The sequence below is a fragment of the Protopterus annectens genome, chromosome 14.part0 (genome assembly GCF_019279795.1).
Source record: "Protopterus annectens isolate FY-2018-M chromosome 14.part0, PAN1.0, whole genome shotgun sequence".
NCBI lineage: Eukaryota > Metazoa > Chordata > Ceratodontiformes > Protopteridae > Protopterus > Protopterus annectens.
The window spans coordinates 74,987,914-75,015,341 of record NC_056748.1 but is presented as its reverse complement, the minus strand read 5'-3'; the positions used below and the strand labels follow the sequence as shown (position 1 = coordinate 75,015,341).

Sequence of the window (27,428 nt, the reverse complement as noted above, 5' to 3'; positions counted from 1 at the left end):
TTAACCTGTGGTATAACTGCACTAGTGGCAGCATTGTGAATTCTGCTACAGGATGTGTCAGTACTTTTATAGCTATATATACCTGCTGAGAGTTGCATTCAAGTGCCTTTTGTTTACTTTACTACTGTTTTTTCCCCTGTTCTTTGAATCTACCCCCCCCCCCCCACCCCTACTGAGGCATAAAACTGAAAGCTTCTGAAATTCTGAAATTCTAACCAAAGGACACGAGCTCCAGTATGAATTTTTCCCCAACCCTCCACCCCTTTTCTTGTGGTTTTAAAAATCTGTCTCTCTGGCTTCTGCCGCCTATGGTAATACGACTTCCAAAGTACCTCCTTCCACTCCTTCATTGCTATTTTCTGTTGTGTAACCTATATAAATACTTTCCCAGCCATTGTTTTCTATAAATCCATAATACTACATGCTCACCCAACAAACCATAATGCACTTTAGTAAACCTCCCTTGCTACAAATTGTTTTCTGCACATTTTCCCAGAGCTCCCATCTGCCTGGCAACCTCGCCACACTCTCAGTAGGTCCTGAGTTAATCCTGCTCCTCCTTGACAGGCAAGAGATTTATTTTATTGTTTTGCCCTTCAATTAACCATTAAGAGTTCTGCTACTATATTTTTGCTTTATTTGTTGATTTTGCACTTAAACAATTCTAAATGTCTCCAATTCTTGAAAATGTCTTGTCAAGGCAGTTTCTTTTTTTTTTAGTTTTGTTGTAGCATTACACTCTCAAGCAATCTTTATTTGTGTTATTACATCCAGAGTTTAGCGGTACCCTGTACAGATAAAATGTACTTTCTGGACATTTGTATCTATAAAACTTCCCTTAAAACTGAAACATGTTAACGTAGTGTGGTTAAAACAAAGCCATTACACAGAGGCAAGCTTAGAACAGTTATTTTGCACCTAAACAGCACTACTGTCAAATCTTTGCACAATCTAACTTAGTCTATTGCCAAACCTCAGAGTCCACCTGAGGAGATTTCTGTGTAACCCAGTCCATGAAGTACAGTAGCCCACCTAAATACAGGTTAAGACAACATAGACATGCAATTTCCAAATGTCTCCGCAGCTAGCCTGGTAGATACGGGCATCCTGAGACAATGTAGCATTTGTCTCATGTTCACAGACAATCATTTAATCCTTAAAAAAACAAACACAGTATGTGAGGGACGCAGATACATAGTTCCACTGGAGGCAAAATCACACATATAAAAAAGGTTGTCAAGAACATACACACAAGCACACTACTTCCACCACACAGTGTCCACCACACATAGACCAACCTATGCTGAGGCACTAAAAAGCAAAACTCTAAGAGCTGTTAAGCCTATAAACAGCAACATCTATCCTCAAAAATCTGTAAAGCACTCACCAAAAGCAGCACCTAACACCACACATACACCTACATCTTGTGGAGCCCCAAGAGCAAAGCCTGTAAGGTAAGTCAACACATTATCCAGGACTTTCTTCATAGGAGACTCCATTGTACAACATAGAGATGCCCCACTCATCAAACTGAACAAGTAAAAAACAACAGTCAGTTGCTTATCTGGAGACAAGATCCACCAAGTTACACGTACTCAAGTCACTACACCACAGTTACCAGTATGATTCTATCATAGTCCTTGTACATGTTAATGACCAGAGACATACTTCCCTGGACTATATGATGAGAGACATTGTTATCTCTGAACATGTGTCTTAAGGCAGGTACGTGCTTTGCATTGAACAGCATTCTACCTTCAACAAAGATAATGCCACAATACAAACAAAAGATGATTGACTTCAATAATTGGCTTAGTTTCTGGTGTCTTTCCAAGGGGATTAAATATTTGTCAGCCTGAGAGGACATGGTAAACAGACCATGTTGCTTTGCAAAGGATGGTCTGTACCTGTCTCCACTAGGCTTCCAAATATGGGCTAAAACTTTATCCACCCCCCTTAGAGCCTTTTTTTTAGCAATGCCAAATTGACAAACCTATTGACATGGCAAATAAAACAAAATGAAACCTAAAGGTGTTACTATTCAGTGCAAGCAAGAAAACAAAGAAACTCAACACTATACAAGCTTTCCTCACTCTGGAAAATACAGACACTTGTGCTGTTACACAGGCATGGTTTAATCAGCAGAAAGTACTCCAGCAGTGCAAAGTTTCAGTGCCTTCCACACATTTAAAACATCAGCTACATGGACAGGGGACACAAGGTGGAGGAGTCTCAAAATTTATTTGCAACAAGCATAACTCTATGTTGATTAAACAGGACGATGCCCTACAATTTATCCATGTGCAAATCATCACAGACAAAGTCCCATATCATATCCTAGCAATCTACTGGTAACCCTCTATGTTCCTAGAATACTATAGCTTGTACCTAGACATACTGGAGACACTCGTCATTAAAACAAATACCCTGTTCATGGGAGATTAACTACCCTTCTATAAACTGGGAAACAAACAATGCCTCATACTTGCAGGAACAACAATTCCTGGACTTTGATAACGCAAATACCCTTGACCAAACAGTGCTCAAACCCACCAGAGGTTCAAACATACACGAACTGGTATTCACCAATATGGGAAAGTGCTGCAGCCCACGGTCACATCCTCATTGATGATTCCGGCAAACCTTGCAACAGTCAGGAACTATTCCAAAGCAAGCTACATCCTATTAAGAAATAGTTTGTCAAAATTTAGTGCCCATCACATCCCAGGGTTCACAGCAACCTATACGGAATTGTTCACAGAGACCCTGTACAACCATGTAAAAGGCTGTATAGAGACTGCTGTACCTACTAGACGCAAGCACAAAACAAACTCTATAAACAAACCGCACTGGTGGAATCCTAACCTTAATAGAGTATATAACAAAAGAAGAAAAAGTTGTGTCTAAAATCAGGAAGATCAACTCCCATAATGATAGGAGCTCTCTAATTAAACTAAACCAGAAACTAAAAGGACCAATGAAGTCCAACAAAACTAATTTACAAGGTCAAGATAGCCTCACAGGCTAAGGATAACCAGAAGGCCTTCTACAGTCATGACCAAAGCCTCTAAGGCAGCACACATTAGTGTGCCGAACTGTTGGTCAGTGGTACCACCTTATATGAGCAGAGTGACATAGAGAATTTGCTGGCTGACAAATTTGGTTCAAACTTTACCTCACACTCCCCTCCATGAAATATCTATTAGCATACCCCCCAACTATTAACAAGGAGCAGGTCATGGGGATGCTCACTAAGGCCAAAAACACAAACTCAATGGGCTCCAACAATATCTCGGGATGCCTCCTAAATAACTCGCAACATGACCTGTTTGGACCACTTGAATCACTCTTCAGTTATAAACTCAAAACAGGCTTTGTACCATGACAATGGAGGACTGCAATGGTTATCCGGTTTTACAAGGGTGGACCATCAACTGACCCTAGCAACTACAGACCTATTTGTCTGACTAGTCTAATATGCAAAGCCATGGAACAAATTATTATGGAAATGATCAACAAATTTATAGGCAACCTTCATACACTGGACCCAATACAGATTGGCTTTGTCAAGGGAAGGTCATGCCTACTAAACCTGGTGGATTTCTTTGAGAAGGTCACCAAGGCAATGGATAAGAGGAAAATGGTACATACTGCCTACATGGACCTGACTCAGGCATTTAATACAATATACCACTCTGGGATAGTTGACAGACTCCCCAAACTTGGCATAAACCCCTACATAACTCAATGGATTGCCAGCCAGCTCACAGACAGGACCCCAGGAAGTCAGGATTGGTAAAACCACCTCCACTAAGAGACCGGTCATCAGCAGGGTACCTCAGGGCTGAATGCTGGGAATGCTCCTACCTGGCATCTACTTCTAGGAGGTAAAGGCTAAGTCTGCAAATTGGGAGCTATCACAGATTCTCCCCATGACACAAACATCTTATAACAGGGTCTAAACCAGACAAATGACTGGTGTCAAAGTTATAGACTAAAACTCAATGCCAAGAAATCAGTTATAGTGCCTTTTGGGAAAACTGCCACCCAAGCTTATGACTCTATTGATAAGACAAAAGTAACAGTTGACCCAGCTGTTAGGGATCTCGGAACATATGTAGACAGTAATCTGGCCTTTGATCAACATGTGGCCAAGGTAGTAAGAAAATCATTCCGTGTCTCCCAACTTATAAGTAAGGGCATCACATCCAGGTCCAAGGAAGTCATAGTGCCAACTTTATTCGACTCTTATCAGACCCATCACAAAGTATAATGCCCCCTTCAGCATGGACCTGGCCAGACATGCAACAGTTGGAATACCCACAAAGGTTCCTTACGAGGAGAATCAAGGGTATAAACACATTGGTTCTTAATGGCTCGCCTTAAATCCCTGTCTCTATATTCTACATGTTACTGAGAGGCAAACTATGCCTGGCATACAAGGCATGCTCACATCCAGGTCTGATGGACCTTTTGCACATCTGCAAAATGAACAGCCATCAGAATCACTTGATCCAAGGATTTCAATATTGCTTGTGACATAGACAAGACACGTTGGCAAGACAGATATGTGTCTCAGAGGACCCCCATCCATGTGAAGCAGAGTCCATCCCTAACACTACTTAAGCATAACCTTGACCAATGGATGGGAAATTAAAAATTTCCCCTGGTTCTGGCACCCATGTCTTAGACAGACAAAGGTACACAATAATGCTCAGACTAACATACCCCCGCACATATCCTCTAAAAGCTTCATAATACACTGCTTCCTAATAAATGTCCAAGATACATAGGGTCACAACTGGGTGGGACTGCACAGCTTATAAACAGCTTGGTGGTCATTAGCCTAGTATGTATCTATGAAACTAACCTATGAACCAAGTGATTTTCAGAAACCAGTAACACAGCAACATGCTCCCCAAAAGATTTTCCCCGTCATAGCCGGCCTTCCTGAAACTCATACCATTCTGAAGATTACAAAAGAAATATGGAAACTCACCAGTCAAATGAACTTTAAGAGGGAACCCTGTAAGGGGAATAATCAGAGCCAGATCATGGTCAAAATGAGTCCTTAGGAAGGGTAACAGACTAGGGCCCCGATATATAAATATCCCATTACTTGGCTGTCTTTCCTCAATTACCAGATAAGATAAATCACTGTTAACAATATTGACACTTACAGATGTGGTCTACTTTACTTTTACAATGATCACAGAGATTTGGATTTCATTTAAAACTTTTACTTCAAAATTTTCAGCAAAAACAGTGACATGCATTTGCTAACAAAAAAAAACTCAGATTGAAAGCTTGTATGTGATGCATGTTACTTGTTAACACAGTTTGTTTTCTTTTATACAAATGTATGTTTATCTATGTCTTAAGTGACAATTCAATAAATGTGTTAAAATTACTTATGGTCAAGCTCGGAGGTGTTAGAATGCAAAGCAGCCATACACACCTACGGATTTAGGAGATTTGGAGAAATTTAAACTCTAGGTGCCTATGACTATGTGGGGCACTGCTAAATCCAGCTGTGCAGGGCTTTGTGCAAATGCAGCATCTTTATTGAGACTCAAAACAACTGGCAAAACAGTAAAAATGGCCTTTGGCCAATCAAACATAGCACAAAGGTTCCTTAAGTGATTTGCAGCACAGAAGTATACTAAGCTACCCTCAGCTGCCACCAGAGAGCAGTACTAACCCATCCAGGCTCCCAATCACAAATGGAATTCGAAGTGCAGAAAAATAACCAACTTTAACAATGAAACAACCAACAGTGCAATAATTTATCTAACTAAACAGTAAGCCAACCAGCAGACACTGTGAGAAGGAAGGAGTGAAATAAAAGTTTAAAATGAAACAGTAAAAATATAGCACTGTAAAATGATTTTGAGTGTAAAATTTAGTGCACATAAATAACACTGATAATTAAAACAAGTTGAAAAAAGTGTAATTTAGTAAAGCAAGGTATTTATCCACTGAAGGATGTGAAGGATGGAACTTGATTCACTCAGGATTCTCTGCACTCACTGGCATGGTCAGCAAAAGTACTTTAGATTTGCAGAAATCATTAATATCCTGATTGTGCAGTGTATAAACAGTGAGTGGGATGGTAAGAAACAGAAGCTATCTTAACCTTTAAGATAAGGGAACGACCTTCCCAGCTGATGTCTTGTTGTCCAGCAGAATGAGCAGATAAGATAAGCATTGACGGACTGTCCAAAGTCAAATTTATAGTAGGAGTGGGCAGCTGAAAAGCCACCAAAAACTAACAGCAGAGGCACACAGCACTTCAGCGAAATAATAACACAACTCAATACTTGTAGGCTTGTAGCTAAATAAGAATGCTATTTCTAAGTTCCTCCCACTAATCAGCTAGATTGGATTCCTTTTCAGTTAGTGAACAAAAAACGACTTCGTTTCTAAAGGACCCTAGCCAAAAACTTTTAAAATTCCAAGAAAAAAAGCATTTAGGTAACACAAAATTAAAAATAAAAGAAACTATAATACAACAGCAAAAATAAATAAAATATGAGGCAATTATCCAAACCTTAAATGAATAAATCCAATCCAAAACTCAAATGCAGTTAGACAACAGCAGACGCACACAGCACTTCAGCTAAGAAGTGTTACAGTTTTGTTTTAATTACAAGAGTAATGGCAAGCCTAATGGGATTATGAAGGTTATACAAAATGTCTTTCCATTAAATGGTACCATTTTTCATCTGATAAATCATCAGATTCAGTCAGCTTTATTATTTTGATGGTCTTTCTCAGGCATCTGTGAATGTTTTTGAAGATCCCTCATATTGGACTGTCACAGGCTTACTTGTAACAGTGTTTCTACACTCATGTTATGACATTTGGGTGTGTTCATCCCAGTCTTCATTTTGCATGTTAATTAACAAGCAGAAATACAATGCACCAATTTGAATTATTTCACAAAACTCAAAAAAGTTATTTTTATTTCATTACCCACTGTTGCTGCGAATGTTTGTACGCACTTTGTATTATATGAAAATTGTACTTGTTTCTTTACAGTCACAAATTTTTGAAGCTGTGACTTTAGCCGTGCACTGGTTTACTGGTAAGATCTCAGCCTAGCAGCTTCAGCATCTAGGACTCTGTTCTAATCTCCTGCCACTTTGTTAGTGGGGGTTTTCATGTTCTCCCTGCATCTGTGTAAACATGCTGGTTGACTGCCTACCCTATGCTGTCTATACATATTTAAAAGGATCCCATGTCATGATTCACATATCTGATACACGTAAATAAATGCCATACTAATCTTCTTTTATTTCCTGTATTTACTCCCTGGTAGAGAGAAGACCCTGCTCTGCTGCTCATGTACAAAGTCAGCATTTGTTTTCTCTCTCAAATTCTCACTAGTAGTTTTATCACACTGTTAGAAACCATTTTCTCAGCAGCAAATATTTTAAACAGTAACTTTGCTTTTGCTAATGATGTGTGTGAAAAAGTTCATCATAATCAGAAACTGAGATAATATATACTGGTGCCCCAATACTCACTTCAGTTTTGCATTACTGTAGCATGCAGCTGGTTATGGAGGGATGGATGTAGCTTTTCTTGACTGCGTTATGCCATGCAGTGAATGTCTTGCAGTTCGAATTCCCTGCCAGTTATAGGTTTAAATCAGACATGCTCATATGCCTCTTTTTTTGAGTTGTACTTTTTGCTACCTGAGCAAAGATGCACACACTAAGGTGACTTCTACAGCATTTGCTGAACTATTTTTCTTTAAAGCATCAATCATTTTCATAGTGTGAGATTTTAACCTTTTTAATTGTGAAAATTACTTTGTATTGACAAACTGGGTCACTTCCACTATTTTATGAAAATTAGTTAATAGTGCTTTCATTTCAATAGTTAAATAAAAATATATTGTACAGTACTTCTTAATAGTCAGGCGTTAATGAGCCTTTGACAGGTGTATTGGTCATTCTAAATTGACCATAGGTATGAGTGCATATGTGTATGTGTGGTGCATGTGGTAGAGAAGAATGACTGTTGAACGGATTGCCTCTAGGTGACGGTCAGTGCTGATGAGACACCACAACCCCATGTACAAAAAGGGGGAAAAAAAGTGGGTTGATGCCGATATTTTTCAAAATATCATTGAGACATCAGGAGCTATTTAACTGTGGTAGTCACCAATCCAAATCGGGCTAAATAACTAAAATCTGTACTGAAAGCTCTTGCTGAAACTGGGTGTGTCATCTGCAATCAAACTGACAATGCATAGCCTACTTGAGGCCAAAGACTATTGAATGTTACCCAGTCAAACTGGCAATGCATAGCCTACTTGAGGCCAAAGACTCTTGAATGTTACCCAGTGTCAAACTGAACAACCATTTTATTCCACTTTATCTGCTCTCTGTGGGTCTTCTCTGTCTAAAGCAGCAAATGCATAGATATCCTCTGTGTCTTTAAGACTGGACAGACAGACAGACTGAAGACCTTCTATGACATACAATCAAAGGGTGCAGCTGCATGCAAATACTAATGCAACTCAGACATAATCATTCAAAGTGAGCACTGCAAACTAATACTTGTTTCTTTAGTTGAAATGACTTTATAATAAATCAAAAAGCACAGTGCTTCATTACTTTAGAGTGTGACGTCATTACAGAAGATATAAGCACAATAACTGCCGCTGAGTACAGAAACGGTACTGCTGAGAGACAACAACATCTTACAAGTTGTAGCAGAGATTCTACTTTTGCTTTACCTTGTGTGTGTCAGCAGAGATGCTGGTCACTCCTTTTACTCGGAAGTCAAAAGGTGGGAGGGAGAATCCAGCTTTTTCCATGAAAACAATAAGAAATCCCCCTAGGCATGCATCCACATGGAATGGGATATTGCACTTCACAGCAAGCTAAATATCAAAAGAAAAAAAAACAAATACTGTTTGTTTATTTTATGATAATTATCTACAAAAGTCCATTTAAAGTATGAACACACATCTCTAATAGAACGTACAATGCTGTAAAAGAAACCAGAATTAATATTACATAGCCAAAGCACATGTACAACAGTGGTTGCAGCACAACGGACAAGATGCATGCCTTACAAGTCACACGAGAACAAGGAACATTTTAAATACTACCACCAGATGAGACGACAAATGAACATAATGATTTCAAGGGAATATTGTTTAAAACTTTTACCACATGACATCAATATGTAGTCACTCTCTTAGCCTTATGAAATATTGATATTAAGAAAGATACAGCTTTGGGTCAAGGAAGCACACCACAACAGATCTACATCAGAAGCTACAAGTTGTGTTTTGTTACAGATACACAGGAAAGAAAAGTTATATACTTTCCATACTGTTAAAAATATGCACTAGTTCATCCTCATCACCTAACAGGACTAATACTGCAGGCCTTTATTAAGTTTGACATCTGAAACCTCCCCAGGCTGCTAGCCTCTCCCCCTTTCACCTACAATGCTTTGCCAACAAGACTCCTCTCCTGATTCCTGCCATGTGGTGATAAGGCACAGAAAAAACAAATATATACTAAGTAACATACCTCTGGGCCATGTCTGCACTAAGCAGGGGGAAAAGGGTGAATATGTTGATGAGGACGGGCCTTTTCATCTAGCTCTAATGTTATGTAAAGTACTTAACTTTTGTAACTGAAATGAGGATGTCCAACCTTAACAACAAAAAGGACAGAGCCCAAAACTGTCTTGCAGTTTAATTTCTCCAAGTCTTTTGTGGTTGGAATGGACCCCCATTCCAAAATTCTCAGTATGATTAGAGTTCATGAAATTAGTAGCCATCTTCATGGAAGCGAACCCCAAATGAAGACCTAGAACTACAATCACATTCAGCTTGTTGTGCCTCTTGTGAAAATATTCAGTGCAGTCAAAAGAACTGCTGTACAAACATCTAAGGATGCATTCCTGAGAAATGCTTGAAAATTAGCCATTGCCCTTGGTGAGTAAGCTCTAGGTACTGAAAGCAAATGTTTATTCTGTTTTTCCATAACCGAGCCAAATATCTTTTAACAAACTTTGGTACCCAATTTCTTTATAGAATATGAAACAAATAGTTGTATAACTTTCATCATATATTTAATTTCGTCCATGTAAAATTTGAGCTGCCTATAAACATCCATATACTACTATGACAAATACTACCGTCTGTTAGGCTAATTCAGAAAGAAGACGGGCAGGTTTACAGACTAGCTGAAATTTGTTTCAGTGCCTTAGGCATAAATGAAGAATTACTTTGTAAAGACACTCCATCCTTATGGAACACTGTGTATGGAAAGTACACACACACACACACACACACACACACACACACACACACACACACACACACACACACACACACACACACACACACACACACACACACACACACACACACACACACACACACACACACACAACCTTATACTTTTGAAACTCTTCTGGCAGAAATTACACACACTACCTTACAAATTTGAAACTCTTTTGGCAGAAGAAATGGCCACCAGAATATGAGTTCTCCATATTTCAGGTCTACAGTACCAACAGATTTAAATGAAAGAAGAATCAGCTACTCTAAAATAAAGTATAAATTCCAGTGAGGAGCAGGATACTTTACAGGATCTTATATAAGAAACTGTCCTCTAAGAAAAGCATTGCAAACTTTCATGGAAGCCACTGGCAGTGAACTACAACACAGAAAATTTTAAATAGCTGCAAAGTGCACCTTAACAAAGGAATAATTCAAACCAGCATCAAACCCCTGCATAAAGGAAGCACAGGTACGAATGCCAAAAGACTTAAGTCTTTAGAACTAGCCTATACAGGAAAAAGTGATCATTATGTCACTGGAAGAAGGGTCCCTAGCCATTAATGCAACTGAAATAATGAATGCTTAGACCGAGGAAGTGAAAGTTTTGATGAGACCAGAAAAGTAGATCCTTTCCCACAAGATGAGGTTAAAGCAAAGAGGAAATTGATGAGGACAACATGAGGCTATGAGAATGACCCTAAACTTGCTCAGTTTGGCATTATGAATTTTGGAACAAAGAAAATTGGAGTAAAACACAGAGTAGTCTTGGAAGGGGAGTCATTTCTGAATGACAGTATCCCAGGGATGTACCCCTGAAGAAGTTATAAAGGAAAACAAGTTACCATATATGATATAGGTCAGGGTTGCAAGCAGGTCACAGAAAGGCTTTCTCCAACTGTGGAATACCTTCTGCACTGTCGACTAGCTGTGGAAGCACTTGTGCAACATCAGTACACAGTACTTGACACTGTCTACAAAGAAACTTGTACTGTCAAGAAGTTGGCTGGCTATCAGAACTTTTTTGGACATAGTCCATTCTCACACTTCAGTACTTCTTGACAAAGGGGTTAGAAGTGAGTTTTGTATGTACCAAGCCACAGCTATACTGTACTTGTGAATGGCAATAGCTTCTTGTCTGACACGGTGTCCTGAAAAGCTTTAAATGTTAAAAGAAACTGCCTTCATCTTTAAAATGTTGATGTGCAGACTGGCCTCTGATTGAGACCAAACCCCTTGACTCATATGCTCTTGACATCATCACCCCCATATCCTAAAGCAAAGGCATCTGTGGTGACAACTGCTGCAGGGTGAGGTTTAGGAAGGGACTCTCCAGAGTCTGGTTTGGTGTGTCAGCTTATGATAGCAAGTGGAATTCATAGATTCATAGGAGGTACTAGGCTATCGGCCCTAGGGCCTATGTAAGCCTAGCCAACAAGGCTCCCTGGCTTTCACCACCCATGGATGTTATTTACCTGTGTCCCCTGTCTAGCAGGGCCACCGATATGATTTCTGGGGTGAATTTCCTATTACCCATTTACTCATCCAGATTTTTCTTGAAGAGTGCTAGTGACGAACTCTGCATGACATAGGTAGTTTGTTCCAGAGTATGGGAAGTCTCTAGGACAGGAATCTATCCGTTCAGCATGTTCTGTTAATTGTGGTGATGAGATTTAGGTCTCTAGAGCATGTGGCTCTGAGGGATTGGGATTTCTTCAGGTAGTCTTCGATATCACTATCTGCAGTGTCATGGAATCTGAAAACTGACAACAATGAACTTTAAATTTTAATTCCTGTTTGTACAATTCCCAGATGAAATCAAGCATCAGGAACCATGTAAATAGTTATTGCCATGAGTGTCAAGAGTTTCAGGCATCATGAGGAGGAATTAAGTGAGGGCTGAATGATCGGAGTTACTACATTCTCTAAAGAGAGGAGCCTGGCTGAAGGAATATGTGCTTTGCAGGATAGTGTCCAGCATTCATATGATGAATGTAAGCATTTGAGATGGCTCCACCTGTGACTTTGTGGTGCTCATTTTAGTTGCTGAAGACTGGAAGAGACCCTGAAGAAACTCAGTCACACAAATCACACTGTTCTTTGCTTAAGCAGCTAGAAGCCAGTCAACTAGGTAAGAAAACACCATCAAATCTTGCAGCCTCTGGTTTACTGCTACTACAGACATGCATTTGGTCAACAACCTGGGAAGTGAGGTGAAGCCAGATGGAAGGGTCTTAAACCGATAACAGCTGGCACTTATCTGGAAGTACAGAAATATCCTGGACCTCCTGGCGAAGTTTAAGTGAAGGTAGGTAACCTGAAGGTCCACAAAACACAGCAAGGCTCCTTCAGACATAATGGAAGAATGAACTGCATTACGATCATGTGAAAGGACTTTTTGGTCATAAATTCCCTTTGGCTCCTCAAGGTCAAGTATAGGCCTGACTCTCCTTTGTGTTTTTTGGGAATGAAAATGAACCTGGAGAAAAACTGGATTATTTCTGGTATGGTGGGGCCTTTCTGATGTAACAATTTAGTAAGAAGTTTAATACCCATTTCCTTGCAACACTCTTTTGATGGGTGGGATGTCTGGCAAATGCACAGTGGAGCTTGGCATGGATCTCAAAGGGAATTGCTCGGCCTTTGGATACTATTATCAGAATGACCTGTCTTGCATGATGGCCAGCCACATATCCAAGTAGAAGGAAAGACAATCCCCTTCAGAGTGGACAGATATGCAAGATTTCAGGGATCACAGTGTCGTCCCTCAAAGTAGAATAATATTACCTATGTTGCTGCCAACTACTGCCACCTCTGGGCTGGTGAATGTGCCAGACGTTCATAGGTGTGTATTAGGCTAATGGCCCTGGAGGCTTTACAACCTAGCCCGTAGGATTACCAGGGCATCGTGCCACCTGACCTTAGTTTCCACTGCCTCTGTTGAGCAGTGCCACTGGAATGATCCCCGGGGTGAATTTTCTATTTCCCATCCAATCATCAAGACTTCTTTTGAAGAGGGCAAGTGAGGTGGGAAGTCTATTCCATAGCATGGGCAGTCTCTGGGTTAGGAACCTGTCCCTCCAGCACGTTCTGTTGATTGTGGTAATGAGGTTGAGGTCTCTGGAGCATGTGGTGTGAAGGGATTGGGATTTCTTTAGATGTAGCATTTCTAACAGAGCTGGGTCAGACATGGCTTTGTAAGTCAAGCAGAGATCGCCTCTAAGTAGGTGATATGAGACAGAGAACAGTTGGTGTTTTTGAGTCTGTCCATATAGGACAAGTGTTTAAGGTCTAGGATCTTCTTTGTGAGGTACTTTTGCGGACTATCCAGTTGTTGCAGGTGTCTAGTGAGGTACATGCCAAATGGGGCATTGTACTCAATGACTGACCTAATGAAGGAAGAGTAGAGGGAGACAATGACCTCTTTCTTCCTGGATGCAAAACCCTTAGTAATGAGGTGTGCCACATAGAAGGACTTTCTGTCCACAGTGGCAATGTGGTGGTCAAAAGAGAGGTTGCTGTCAACCTGTAGTTCTCAGATCTCTTATAACACCTTCTGTGTTCAGTGGACTACCATCGAAGTGGTAATTTATGGGAACCGGGTTTTTCCCAAAGGGGATGACGACACATTTTTTGGCATTAAGTTTAAGGCGTTAGTTCTGACACCAGTCGTTGGTGTCAGTGAGGCCTTTCTGTAGGATGTCAACATCACTTGAGGAGTTAATAATAGCTTCCAACTTGCAATCATCTGCAAACTTTGTCAGCCAGAGTCCCTTCATGTTGGCCTGGACTTCAGAGAAGTAGATACCAAACAGGAGAGGACCCAGGACCGAACCCTGTGGGACTCCACTCATTACTGGTCAGCAGTATGACTTGGAGTCAGCTACTTTCACATTGTGGGTTCTATCTGTGAGCCAGTTTGCAACCCACCTAGTGATATAGGGGTTGATGCCTCACTTAGTGAGTTTTTCTATGATTCTTGAGTGGGGAATGGTATCAAAAGCCTTGGCCAGATCAAGGTAGGCTGTATGAACCACCTTGCCTTCATCCACAGCTCTGGTGACTGACTCAAAGAAATCGACCAAATTGAGCAGGCATGATTTACCCTTCACAAAACCAAACTGTGTGGGATCCAGAATTTGGAGATTCCCTATATCCTTGTTTATTAGGTCCATGATGATGCATTCCATAGCTTTGCATATTACACTCGTCAGGCTAATGGGGCGACAGTTCCCAGGGTCTGTGGTCGCTCCTCCTTTGTGGATAGGGATGACTGTAACAGTGCATCATTCGGTAGGGACAAAGCATGAGGTGAGGCTGTGATTGAACAGGGCACACAGGTGAGGTGCCAGTTTGCTCTGTAGTTCAAGTAGAACACAGCAATGGATACTGTCAGGTCCCATAGAAGATGTATTCTTGGCCTTGAACAAAGCTGTTTTAACCTGTGCAGCAGTAATACTGGGTGCCTGGCAATCTACTGGTATTGTGATTGGTCCTTTGTGGGGAGAGAGAGGGATAAAGTTGGCATTGAATCTCACGGCCAGTATATTGGCAATATCTGTTGGCTCAGAGTAGGGGGTACCATTTTGCAGCAGCTCAGAGCAAATCTGGGTATTGCTGTGGAGATTCTTTACATAACTATAGAAGGCCTTGTAGTTGTCTTTACTATCTGCTGCAATTCTGTTTTCATAGTTAGCTTTAGAGGATTTGATGAGGGATCTCAACTTTTTGTTGAGGCTGATAAGAGAGTTTTCCCAGTCTTGGGACTTCACCTTATTCCGCATCAGTTTCCTCCTTCTGTTGTAGAGTTTGTTTATGGCAGGAGACCACCAGATTGACTTCCTTTTTTTGGAGGACAGCATCTTGATTCTATTGGGTATGGCAAGATCCATGCATTTGTGTACGTGTTCGTACAATGCATTGGTGTACGATGGTGTATGATTCAGCGATCATGCAACTATTCTCCATTTGCATGGGTGCCTTGAAGTTAGCCACCTCTGTTTTTAGGAGCCCAAAGTTAGCTTTGGAGAAGTTTTTCATGGTGGTTACCTTTGCGGCGGGGGGGGGGGGGGGGTTAGAAGGGATGTGGATTTCCAAGGTGATCAGTTTGTGGTCAGATCTAACCTGGGAGGAGTTGACTATTGGTGTAGAGCAACAGTTGCCCATGTTAGTAATGACCAGGTCAAGGATGTTGCTACCTCTAGTGGGGATAAGAATGAGTTGGTCCAGGGCATTGGCATTAATGAATTCCAGAAAGCGTTGGGCAAGTGCATTGGTACAGGAGTAGTTTTTCCAGTTAATGGAGAGGGGTAGTTGAAGTCACCCAGTGTGACAGTGTTAGGTTGGACCTACTATTTTCCAGGGTGCTTAGGAACGTGGAGTGTGAGTCTTGGGACATTGTTGGGGATCTATAGCAGGCTACGACCTGAATCGCTGTCTCACCCAATTGTTAGCTGCACCTAAAGTATCTCAGATGCGTTACGTTGGGCTACCAGTCTGGAGGTGTGTGCATCCTTTATGAATATGGAAACACCACTGCCTTTGGAGCTTCAGTTCAAGTTCTGCGGCCGAAAGGTGTGGAATGAGTTACAGCTTGGTAGTGCAGGGGTGCTTTTTGCTGCCTTAAATCAGGTCTCTGTTACAGCACAAATGTCGATGTTCTCCATTTTAAGGATTGCTTCGAGCGAGTGTATTTTGAAATTTAGACTTCTAGCGTTGAGTAGCATGAACCTCAGATTGCATTTGTTTGTAGCTGTTATGGTAGTAATTTGGTCTTTGGAACAATGCCTAAAAAAGGCACTATAGGGGTGGGCAAGAGCCTTAGCCAGTATCCGGAAGCCCAAAGGTGACAGATGCAGGCCATCTCTGGCAAAGCATCGAGGTCTGTCAATCATGTCATCCCAGGCAGACAGATACTGAATCCCCTTAGAATGACACCAGAAACTTGGCCAATTGTTGAAATCAATCATTTTCTGCTTGTATTGTGGTATCATTCTGGGTGATGGGAGGATGCTGCTCAGGGCTAGGGTCATACCCACCTGGGCTACAGGCAGCTGACTGCTACTTTCTCCTTATTCAACCTAGTGAGTGGGACATCACTGTGCCTCACTATCAAGTCACCTATGACTAGTGTGTTGGGCATGCTGTTTGTCTTAGGGGCTTTGGTTGAGTTGCACACTGTTTAGAAGAGTTATGCGTCTCATGATTAATGTTGTGTTGTGGTCGAGTGCGTTTCTGCGGTTTGGGTCTGTTGTAACGGAATCAATACTTTTTAGCCACTTCCATTGAATCTTGTCAGCTCAGTGGCTTGAGTCTCGTTGGTCTGCTTCATCTACAGTTTTTTGGCAGATAATTACCTCGCAGGGACTTTTGTTTTTAATGTAGAAAAGTTAGTTTACTTTTTGCACATCTGTCAGGAAAGTCAAATGTATATGCAGTAGGTAAATACCTTATAATGATACTCTCATGGCTAATATCTCTGTTTATGAGAACCTTGCATTAGGGCTTGTGACATTTCCTTTTCGTTCACAGCTAAAATTAATAGGAATAGGCTGAATTCTGCGAAACTTTTCTTGAGAACCAATGTGTCAAGGATTTAGTGTGCACAACTGGCTACTGACTCTCCTTCTAGGGATCTCCCTACTCAAGTTCAGATTTCTTTGCCAACCCCTTTCAATGGTCTTAAACAGACAGCTGTACTGCGGTAGACTTGCAACCCTTGGATGATCAGTTCACTTTTACTGGGCTCTCTGAACAGTTTCTACGGGAAGCCTCTATAACTCATGAACAGCACACATTCAGTCAGACTGGATTTCAGGCAGCCACAGCTGAATAGGAAGAATCGCAGTTTATTCTTTTTTCACCTCAAACATCTTTATAAGACGCTCTCTACCCTTCAACCAGTTACCATAGGTGTCTCTCAGGGATCCATACTAGGGCCTCTTCTCTTTTCAATTTTCATCAATGACCTTCATCTAGCCATCCCCCAAGCCACTTGCATACAATATGCTGATGACTCCACACTTTTATGTTCAGCCAAATCCAAATCTGAACTTCTCTCTCTTACCCAGAACACATTTAACATAGTTGAAGTAGAAGTTATGTACTCACCATAACGTTCCATCTGAGTAGGTATCTTCATTTGTCTGCAACCTTTAGGATACGGATTCGATCTCGGATCCGAGCCGGCAACTTCTATCACAGCATAGATCCGAGCTCCTAGCTCCTCCCTTTACCCATAATCCCCTGCCAACCCTGACTGACCCCAGATCAAGTTTGCCCCATAGCACAGCTAATACTGTGTCCCAGAGGGAACTAATCTAAAGAACCCCAAGTAGGATCATTTTGGTCAGGGGGAAGGAGGGGGGATGGTTGCAGACAAATGAAGATACCTACTCAGATGGAACGTTTTGGTGAGTACATAACTTCTTAATCTGAAGTAGGACTTAATTTGTCAGCAACCTTTGGGACAGAGTCCCCAGCTACCTAAATCTTGGGTGGCCTTCATGGAAGGATATTCCGGAGCACTGCAGAGCCAAAAGACGCCCTACCTCGGGAGACAATATCTACTTTGTAGTGGCTGATAAAGGTATGAGATGAAGCCCAAGTGGCTGCGGAACAAATGTCATCCAGAGAAACTCTAGCCTTGAAAGCAGCCGATGTAGCAATGGCCCTCGTAGAATGAGCACAGACTCCCTGAGGTGCAGGCCTTCCCGAGCTCTGATATGCTAAGAGAATACAACTAGATATCCATCGGGAGAGGGTAACCTTAGAAACCGACTTGCCAAAGTTGTTTTTGGCAAAGGAGACAAACAACTGATCGGATTGCCTATGACCAGTAGTTCGATGAGTATAAAAACGTAGTTGTCTGTGCATGTCTAAAGAGTGCAGCTTATACTCTCCTTTGTTTTGATAGTTGGGGAAGAATACTGGAAGATTAATAGATTGATTAATGTTAGCTTCCGACGATACCTTAGGTAGAAAAGACGGATTGATCCTGAGGTGAACTCTGTCTGGGTGGAAGACCAAATACGGTGGTTTGACACAGAGAGCCTGGAGTTCCAAGACCCGCTTGGCTGAAGTTATGGCCACCAAAAAGGCCGTTTTCCAAGAGAGGTATTTAAGATCAACAGTGGCCGCCAGCTCGAAAGGGGGGCTAGTCAAGCCCTGTAAAACTAGGGATAAATCCCATGGGGGTACCACCTCCTTGACCGGGGGCCTGAGAAGGAAGGTACCCTTAAGGAAGGTAGTTTGGAAGTAATAAGCGGGCCTGACTCCTGCCCTACATGATAGTGTGAAATTGCTGCAAGTTGCACCTTGACCGTGGAAGAACTATCCCCCTGGTGAAAGAGAGAAGTTAGAAAATCTAGAACCGATGCTACCGGCGCCGTAAAAGGATCTAAATGACGGTGCTCCGCCCAAATGGAAAAACGTTTCCATTTACTCCAATAGACCCTTCTGGTGGAGGGCTTGTGAGCTGCTACTAGGATGGCTTTGACTGGTGATGAAATTCCGGGAGTAGGAGTGGAACTGGAGCAACCAAGCTGTCAGCTTTAGGTTGGCCAGGTTCAGAGTCGGAAGACCCAGGGGGTGTGAAATGAGATCCGGAAGGGGATCCAGCATCCAAGGCGGATGAATCAGGTGAGACCATAGGTAAGGGAACCACGTCTGATGAGGCCAGAATGGGGCAATGAGGATCATCTTGCTCCCCAACTGACTGGCTTTCTGCAATAGTTTCAACATCAGGGGCAGAGGCGGGTAAGCATAAAGCAGACCAGGAGGCCAAGCATGAACTAGAGAGTCTCTCGGGGACTCCCCCGGAGGGGGGACCAGAGCGAAGTAATCGTTGCATTTGGTATTTGAGGGAGAGGCAAAAAGATCGCAACAAGGTCGCCCCCATCGGGCAAATACTTGCTCTGCCACTAGAGGATTGAGGGACCACTCGTAAGGAGTCAGGATAGTACGACTGAGCCTGTCCGCTAATATGTTGGACCTTCCCAGAATGTGCATTGCAATGAGAAAGCGGTTGGTGGATATCGCCCAGTCCCACACTCTCATGGCCTCGCGGCAGAGTGGGTAAGACCTGGTTCCCCCTGTTTCTTGATGTACCAGACGACTGACATGTCCGTCTGTACCGCAATCGTCCCCACCGGAAGATGGTTGTGAAGTGCTTGCAACGTCAAAAGCACCGCCCTCATCTCCAGGACGTTGATATGCAAAGAGGTCTCTATGTCATTCCACGTGCCATGGACTGTTCTGCCCGAATAGTGCCCCCCCACCCCAGGCGAGAAGCGTCCGTGGTCACTGTGGCGACTGGCGGAGGCAGGGAGAAGGGGCGTCCCGTGTGGAGATTGGAGGACTGGAGCCACCACACGAGCGACCTTTTGCAAACCCTGCTTAGGGGGATGGGATGAGACAGGGGATTGCGAAATAGGGACCATTGTAGCTGGAGGGTCCATTGTATGACCCTCATATTCAACCGGGCCAATGGCAGCAGCGGAATTGCTGCCGCCATGAACCCTAGAGCCCTCAGGACCAATTCCACCGAAGGAGCTTAAAGTTGAAGGATGGTCTGCACATGCAACCTCAGGTTCTGAAGCCGATCCGGAGTCAAGAAAGCAAGCATCAGTCTGGAGTCCAACCTCGCCCCTATGAAATCCAATAATTGTGTAGGAGCCAGGGAGGATTTGGCCGTGTTGATGGTCAACCCTAAGAGTGGAGCCAGATTGAGGAAATAATCCCTGCATGAGCAAAGAAGATGCCTTGTTGGGGCGGTAAGGAGCCAGTCGTCCAGGTACGGAAAGACCTGAATTCCCTGGAGTCTCAGGTGGGCAGCTATCACTGCCAAGACCTTGGTGAACACCCTGGGGGATGAGGTGAGACCGAAGGGGAGGGCCCTAAACTCGAAATGGCTGGCTCCCAGCCGGAAGCGAAGAAACCTCCTGGAGCGTCTGTCTATGAGAATATGATAGTACGCATCCTTGAGGTCTATTGAGCACATCCAGTCGTTCTCCCGCAGTAGTGGGAGGATAGATTGCAGAGTGACCATCCGGAACTTTACTTTTGGTACTGCCAGGTTCAAGAGAGAGAGGTCCAAGATGGGCCCTTCTTTTTTGGCACCAGAAAGAACCTGGAGTAAAACCCTGATCCTTGCTGATCTTGGGGGACGGGCTGGATGGCTCTTTTTTGTAAGAGCTGCTGAATTTCTGCAGCAGCCGCCTCCCTCTGATTGGGTGGTACATCGGGGAGGCTTCTGATTCTGGGGGTTACAAGAAAGGGAATTTGGTATCCCCTGGATATAACACGAAGCACCCAGCGATCCGTTGTTATGGACTCCCACATTGCTAGGTGCCTCGAAAAATGTCCCCCGACTGCCTCCAGAGTGGAGCAGCCGGGTAACCCCTCAGGGGTTCTGCGTGGGCCTCTCAGAGAAAGGTTCTCTGGACCCAAAATTCCTGGGACCCCCTCTGCCTCTAGGGCGGCGTCCTCCCTGTCCTCCTCTGCCACGAGAGGGCTGGATGTCCGGAGCAGACTGGGATTGATGCGATTTCCGGAACCACATCTTCTTCTGACCCGTTTGGTTCTTGGTAAAGGACCTCTGGGGAGCAGAGAAGCGGACTCCGATGGCAGACAACGTCTTCCCGTCTTTCTCGCTCTAGACAAGGGTGTCGCGAAAGGTTTTGCCAAACAATGCAGAACCATCAAAAGGGGCATTCGCAAATGACGCCTTAAAGGGTTCCGAGAAGTCACAATGTCGGAGCCAGGCTTGCCTCCTCATGACCAGCCTGACTCCGCCTGCTCTAGCGGCTCCCTCAGTGGCGTGAGACAAGAGCCGCATAGAGGTGTTGGAAACAGAATGTAGGGTGGACATTCGGGAGGAGTACAGTTGCTTGTCCCCTTCCGACATGGACCCTGGGGGGGGGGGGGGAGCAGCGTATTCTTTAATTAGATCCCGCTGCATCTGAATGACGTGTGCCATATAGTTCATGGCCCTCAAGGAGAAGGTCGCTGAACTGAAGGCCCGCTTCCCAAGGCGGTCCATCGCACGAGACACCTTGCTCGACGGATGAACCGTGGGGCTCTCCTGAGCCAACTCTCTCTTGGTGGCTGCCGCCACCAACATGGCATCCACAGGGGGACCTTTGCTCCAATGGGTTCTCTCTGACGGGGGGCTCAAGATTTTGTCCGGGCGCTTGGGAACAGGCTCTACAGTGTCCGGCTCCCTCCAAGCCCTAGTGGCTATAAGATCCACCACGGGGTCGGGGGGAGGGGACACCCAAGAGGTAGATGGCCATGCCTCGAACGCCTCTAGGAATACGGACTCATCGGAGGATGCCTTGGGGGCTGACCACCCCCCCCTGATTCTGAGCATTTCCATGATGTCTCCAAAGGAGACATCCTCAGGGGGTGACCTTGGGTAGCCTTCCCCTTCATCCAAGTCCGTATCTTCAGTGAGGGACTCAGGGGAGTCCACGTGCCTCCTTTTGCACTTCGACTTGTGAGGAACCTCCTCGGGGAGGGCTGTCCGAGGAGTCCTCACCAGCAATATCCTGTTCCAATGGAACACCTAGAGGCGCTGAAGCAGGCTGCCCTGAAGGCCGGGTGAGGTGAGCCAGGACCAGCTGAGAGGGAGTGCAGGGGGGAGCCAAAGCCAGGACTGGAGGTCTGGATGTACTCAACAGTACCCTCTCCACCACCGCGAAAGCAGAGGGGGAGCTGCTCTCTGACAGATCCGAGATCCGACTCCCACTCGGATCCGAGGCGGGGATCGGACCCGGGGTCGAGACTGTCGGATCCGAAGGACCCGCGCGCTCCGACCGGGATGCTGGCCGAAAGCACACCGAGTCCCTCGGATCCAAAGCTTGGCCCACGGCTCCGAGAGGTCGGATCCGACAAACTCGAGGGAATAGTCGGAGCCGAAGTGCCTAGCACTGTCGGCTCCGACCCACCCCCGGATCCAACGCGGCTCGGCTCCGACAGTTCCAAACCCGGGAGGCGGGTCGGAGAAGGAGCGATGGGAGCAAAAAAGGGGGTCGAGCCCCCCCCCCCCCCCCGGAGGGAGGGGAGGCAAGAGCACTCCCATCTGCATCTGGGCCTGGATGAACCTCTTCATCATCCGGTCCATGTCCGCATCCGACATACTGAAGGTGGACCTCGAGGAGGCCACCAAGCAGGCCTGGAGTGCCGCCTCGATGACCTCGACAGGGCCCGGGTCACCCCCTCCTCGGGTCCCGGTGAGAAGCAAGGGGATCGGATCCAAGGAGGGAGTGAACCAGAAACCCTGGAGGGAGAAGCCCGTTTGGCAGGCGGGGCCGAGGAGGAGTCTTCGGCCCGCCGCTTAAGGTGCTTTTCCCTCCGCTTCTCTTTCCTGGCCTCCCTCACCTCCAAAGCCACAGTGGGAGGTTGAGTCCCGGTCGGAGGGAGGGGGGCAGGAGGGGGGCAGGAGTGGCCGCTACCGAAGACTGGGTAGCGGTCACAGAAGTACCGGAGGCCGGAGCCGGGTCTGGGGGCAAAAGGCCCACCAGAACCAGCTTCGACCTCCGATCCTTAAGTGCCCTGGGGTTGAACACAGCGCAAATTGCGCAACCCGAGGAGAGGTGTTCAACCCCAAGGCACCTAACGCACTGAGTGTGGCCATCAGCCGGTGAAAGCTTGTGACCACACTCGGTGCATTTTGAAAAAATAGCTTTAGGGGCCTCCGACATCACTAAAAGAAAACGCACACGTTAGGCCCCTACACACTACACACACACACTGCGACCAGCGAGGGCAGGGAGGAGAAATAAAGATAAAAAATTTAAGCTAATTTAAGCTAAAGAAGTTAAATTAGGGCTAGGGAACACCTAAACACACACAGACACTCGCTCAAAAAGAGTACAAGAAAGAAATTAAAATTTTCTTTTCTCACAAGAATACACCAAGAGCTCTGGAATCTAGCTGTTGCTTGAAGAGTGGCAAACTAGATCTGGGGTCAGTCAGGGTTGGCAGGGGATTATGGGTAAAGGGAGGAGCTAGGAGCTCGGATCTATGCTGTGATAGAAGTTTCCGGCTCGGATCCGTATCCCAAAGGTTGCTGACAAATGAAATCCTACTTCAGATCAATGGTTTACACAGCATTGCCTTCTTTTGAACCCTAATAAAAATAAACTCCTCCTCTTTACTCCAACTCAAAATTCTTCTCCATTGGATTTCTCAATTAAATCCACTAATGGTACCATTATATCTCCAGACTCAACCACCAAACTTCTGGGCATTATCATAGATGACAACCTCAATTTTGACACCCATATCAATAATACAATAAAAACTGTCACCAAAAAACTGGGCTCCCTATATAGGATTAGACCATTCCTCTCTCCCACTGCTAGAACAACTATAGCACACACTCATCTAATCTCTACTCTCCTCTATGCATCACCAATTTTTACTAACCTTTCAAAAAAGAACCTTAACAAACTGGAAACTTCCTATAACAATATTGCTAGGTTTGCTACAGGTAACACCTACAGAACCCACCATTGCATAAATATAAAACAGCTTGGATGGCTGGAACTACAAAATGTGATTAAACTCCACCAACTAACCATTGCCCATAAAACCCTTTATAAACCTTCCTCTACTCCTATTCTATCCGCTCTCATCACACCATATATAAATCTGAAATCCCTATGTTCCTCTCACAAAAACCTTGTACATACCTCTAAACCCAATAACAAGGCTGGAGAATCTCTCTTTTCTAATGCTATTGGAAAAACTTGGAATCTTCTCCCCAGTGATCTTTCCTCTCTCCCCTCTCCCTCACTTTTTAAAAACAAACTGAAACTTTACCTAACAACATACTGGCCAGACTAGGCATCTAGCCAACACGATTTACCTAAGTTTCTGCCACTGTTGACTACATATGTACTATTTTATTTTCTTAACCTATAAATACCACCTTTTACACTACTCTAGAACAAATACATTTTCTTTACTAATAAACAAAGTTCTTTACTACTAAACAAAGTCTCTCTCTCTAGCCATACTATCTTCTGTCTCTCTAAATTCTCTTTACAGAAGATTTTTCTTTCTTCTATACTCTAGTTGCATATTTTACATAATTACTCTTTCATCACTTGTCCTTTATTGTATAATTACCTCCTTTTCATACTACTTTACTATAAATGTTCTAGCTCTAAAGCTCTTTGCTTTGTCCTCTCTGATTTCCATGTTATAACCTGCTAGAAGCATAGTACATAATGTATGCATCTACATAGTTACCTTATTACTTTTTATCCTTCCAAGGTTTTATTTTGTAATTTGTAATGTATATCTCAATATGTTTTATTCTTCTTCTAGTCCTATGTTAAAATGATTTTTTTTTCACTTTGTTTATCTTGGAGCTTTTCTCCCTGGGCCTCTACTGAAAATGGACATATATCCAGTTAGACTAGCCCGGTCAACAAATGTAAAATAAATAAAAAATAAATAAATTATTACATTTACACATATGACAAAGGCAATCCTACATTTATATAAATGAAAAACATACATAATATCACTTTAGTTGCAAACAGTTTACATCACAGACATCATTGAAACAACTGTCATTGTAAACATTATACATCACTTATAAACAATCCAGTCATTGTCAGTTAAGCATTATATGGCTCATTCAAATCCTGCCTCAAACCTCGTTCCTGCTCTGCATATATTGTTTCCACAATTCCCATTTTTTTCCTATGTAGTTTGCTCCTTCCCTTTTTTAAAGATCCCAGTTCCAGTTGTTTTATCTCTGTTACTATATTCATTACCTCTAGCCACCATAATTAGACTCAGCAAGGCTTTGCTATGTCTAGGCAATTCCAATTCTGCAGCATAACTCAAAAAATCATCTCCCCAGTCAAATCCACTCACCTAGTATCTCTGATAGAGTGGCCTGCAGGGAATCCCAAAAGTCTGCCAGCTCATTACACTCCCAAAAAATACATTCCAAGCTACCTCTTTCTTGCCAGTAACACCTCCAACATTTGCTATCCACCTGAGGAAAAATTCTTTGTAGTCTACTTGGGGTATAAAAATACCTATATAAACACTTCCAGGCAAAGATCCTACATCTTCTAGACTTTGTTGCATATTTGGGAGGTATACATATATCCCCCCATTGTCTCTTTGTGAATTGCTTATCCAGTCTTTCTTTCCAATCCTTTCTAAGTTCCTCTGATTGATTCTTATCATTATCATGCAATATTTTATATGCTTTACTAATTATTCCCTTTTTAAAAGCAGCTTCTGTTCTAGATGCTAATAAAAATGTTTATTCTTAATGAGGATAGATGAAGAATCTAGCAGTAAGGGAGGAAGTTGCCATGTCATTGATGAAGGTCCAGACATCTGATTCTTTCCCAAATAGTATCAGAGTAGGGGATAGCGTCCACAATCCTTCTGGACACGGGCAGTCCTTACTAAATGCAATCATGGGTATTGACTAGCATTTCTATGGTATTACATTGAGATGAAATGGTTAGGCTTAAAATGACCTCCAGGTCGATAGCCTAGTAATCTCTTATGATCCTATTAGTAGAAAAAGTCTTGGAAAACTAAACATTGTTCCCTCCCCTTTTTATACCCCCCAGTCAGAAGGGCTCCTGGGAAGACTAATACAGCTTGGCCCAGGGACCTTTTAAAGCAATACAGTCTTTCCATTTTTACACTCCAGTGTCTACCCCAGGCTAAAAGGAAGAGTTTATTCTTCCTCTGAAGAGGAGATAGTCTCTGAATTAGTTGATGAAGGGCTCTACTCTGCTTTACACCTTTCTTCTCCTGTTCCCTGTGGATCTGAATCTGTGGGCACCTTGTCCTCAGTTTCTCCTAATGAAAAAATCTCTTTCTCTGGTACTATTACTAAGATGAAAGAGTACTTGAAGTGGGAGGGAAGGGTTGTTTCTGAATTTTAAAAAGAGGTATTATCAGTTGCTCAGTATAGAGTCCCCAAAGCATTTAGCTATCCCCCAATTCTGGTAGCTTTGGAGGATATTTCTAATGCCGCTGGCTTCTCCTGATTACAGCCACCTGCTCCAAGGAAACTAGACAAATTTTATAAGATGCCAGAATCTCATATAAGTTTTTTTTCAGAAACCCAACTGCTGACCCAGCTGTTATTTCTATGAACAGGAGCAGTAGTTCAAAACTCTTTATTGAACGAACACTGTCCTTAATTTAAAAGACAGTACAGTCGTTGGCAGATTTGAGAACAAGTTTTATACCTCTTCAACAGTAGCTTTTATAACAGTTAACTGCCAGACAAATGTGGCAAGATGTTTTTCTGTCTTTGACACACAATCTATTGCTTATCTGCCTACTTCAGATACTAAATCCAATTTGTTAAATATAAGTTTTGCCTCCCAAGATACCAAGCTGTCAAAGTGTGAGTAAGATACAGTTGCTGTTATACCCAGAAGAGCTGCTAAAGGGACAGTGGTGTGCAGGAATGCCTAGGTCAGACTGCAGAAATTTCCTGAAGATGTCAAGACCCAAATTTTAAGTGCTTCTCTAGAGAAATGTTTAATTCTTGGAAATGTCTTGGCTGAGATATCTGAAAAGTTAGGGGGAGAGAGGAAAACTGATGAAGGGGTTTAAAAACTATTTTTATTCCAGGTACTAAATGAATTATCCTTCCAGCCTATGGTCTTTCATTCTTTTGTAAAACATTCAAATGTTCTCAACAGAAATCGTCAACACAACAATTCAAGAAAAGGAGACTAAAAAATGGAAATGGATTCCATGAGTCCTTCTGTTGTAAGAAGTGCCTGACTATCTTTGGACATCATCCCCCCTTCTCCTCCCCATCTTTCCCATTCTGTTCATCTCTGCTTGGGTACTGAAAACATTTCAACACAACTGCAGACTACAGTGGAGATCTCTTCCATTTCAGTTAGGAGTGCCTCTGCCCCAAAGAATCAAATGCAGTTTTTCCCAAATATCCTATCAGATATGTTGTTACAAGGAGTAATAGAGCCTGTTCCTCCTTTCCAACAGGGCAAAGACTTCTATGCAAGGATTTTTTCTAGTACCTAAAAAAGGAATGCTCCTGGAGACCAGTTTTAGACCTGTCAGTTCTAAATACCTTTCTTCT

The 27,428-nt window shown here is 43.3% G+C and overlaps 1 protein-coding gene across 1 annotated transcript in view; it reads right to left on the bottom strand.

Annotated features, from left to right (window-relative positions):
* SGPL1 (sphingosine-1-phosphate lyase 1) overlaps window positions 1-27,428 on the bottom strand; it is a 1,851,476-nt gene that overhangs the window by 226,456 nt on the left and 1,597,592 nt on the right. Inside the window, exon 10 of the mRNA XM_044055782.1 lies at window positions 8,750-8,896. Within this exon, the coding sequence (XP_043911717.1) occupies window positions 8,750-8,896 (147 nt within the window). The remainder of the gene's footprint in view (window positions 1-8,749; window positions 8,897-27,428) is intronic.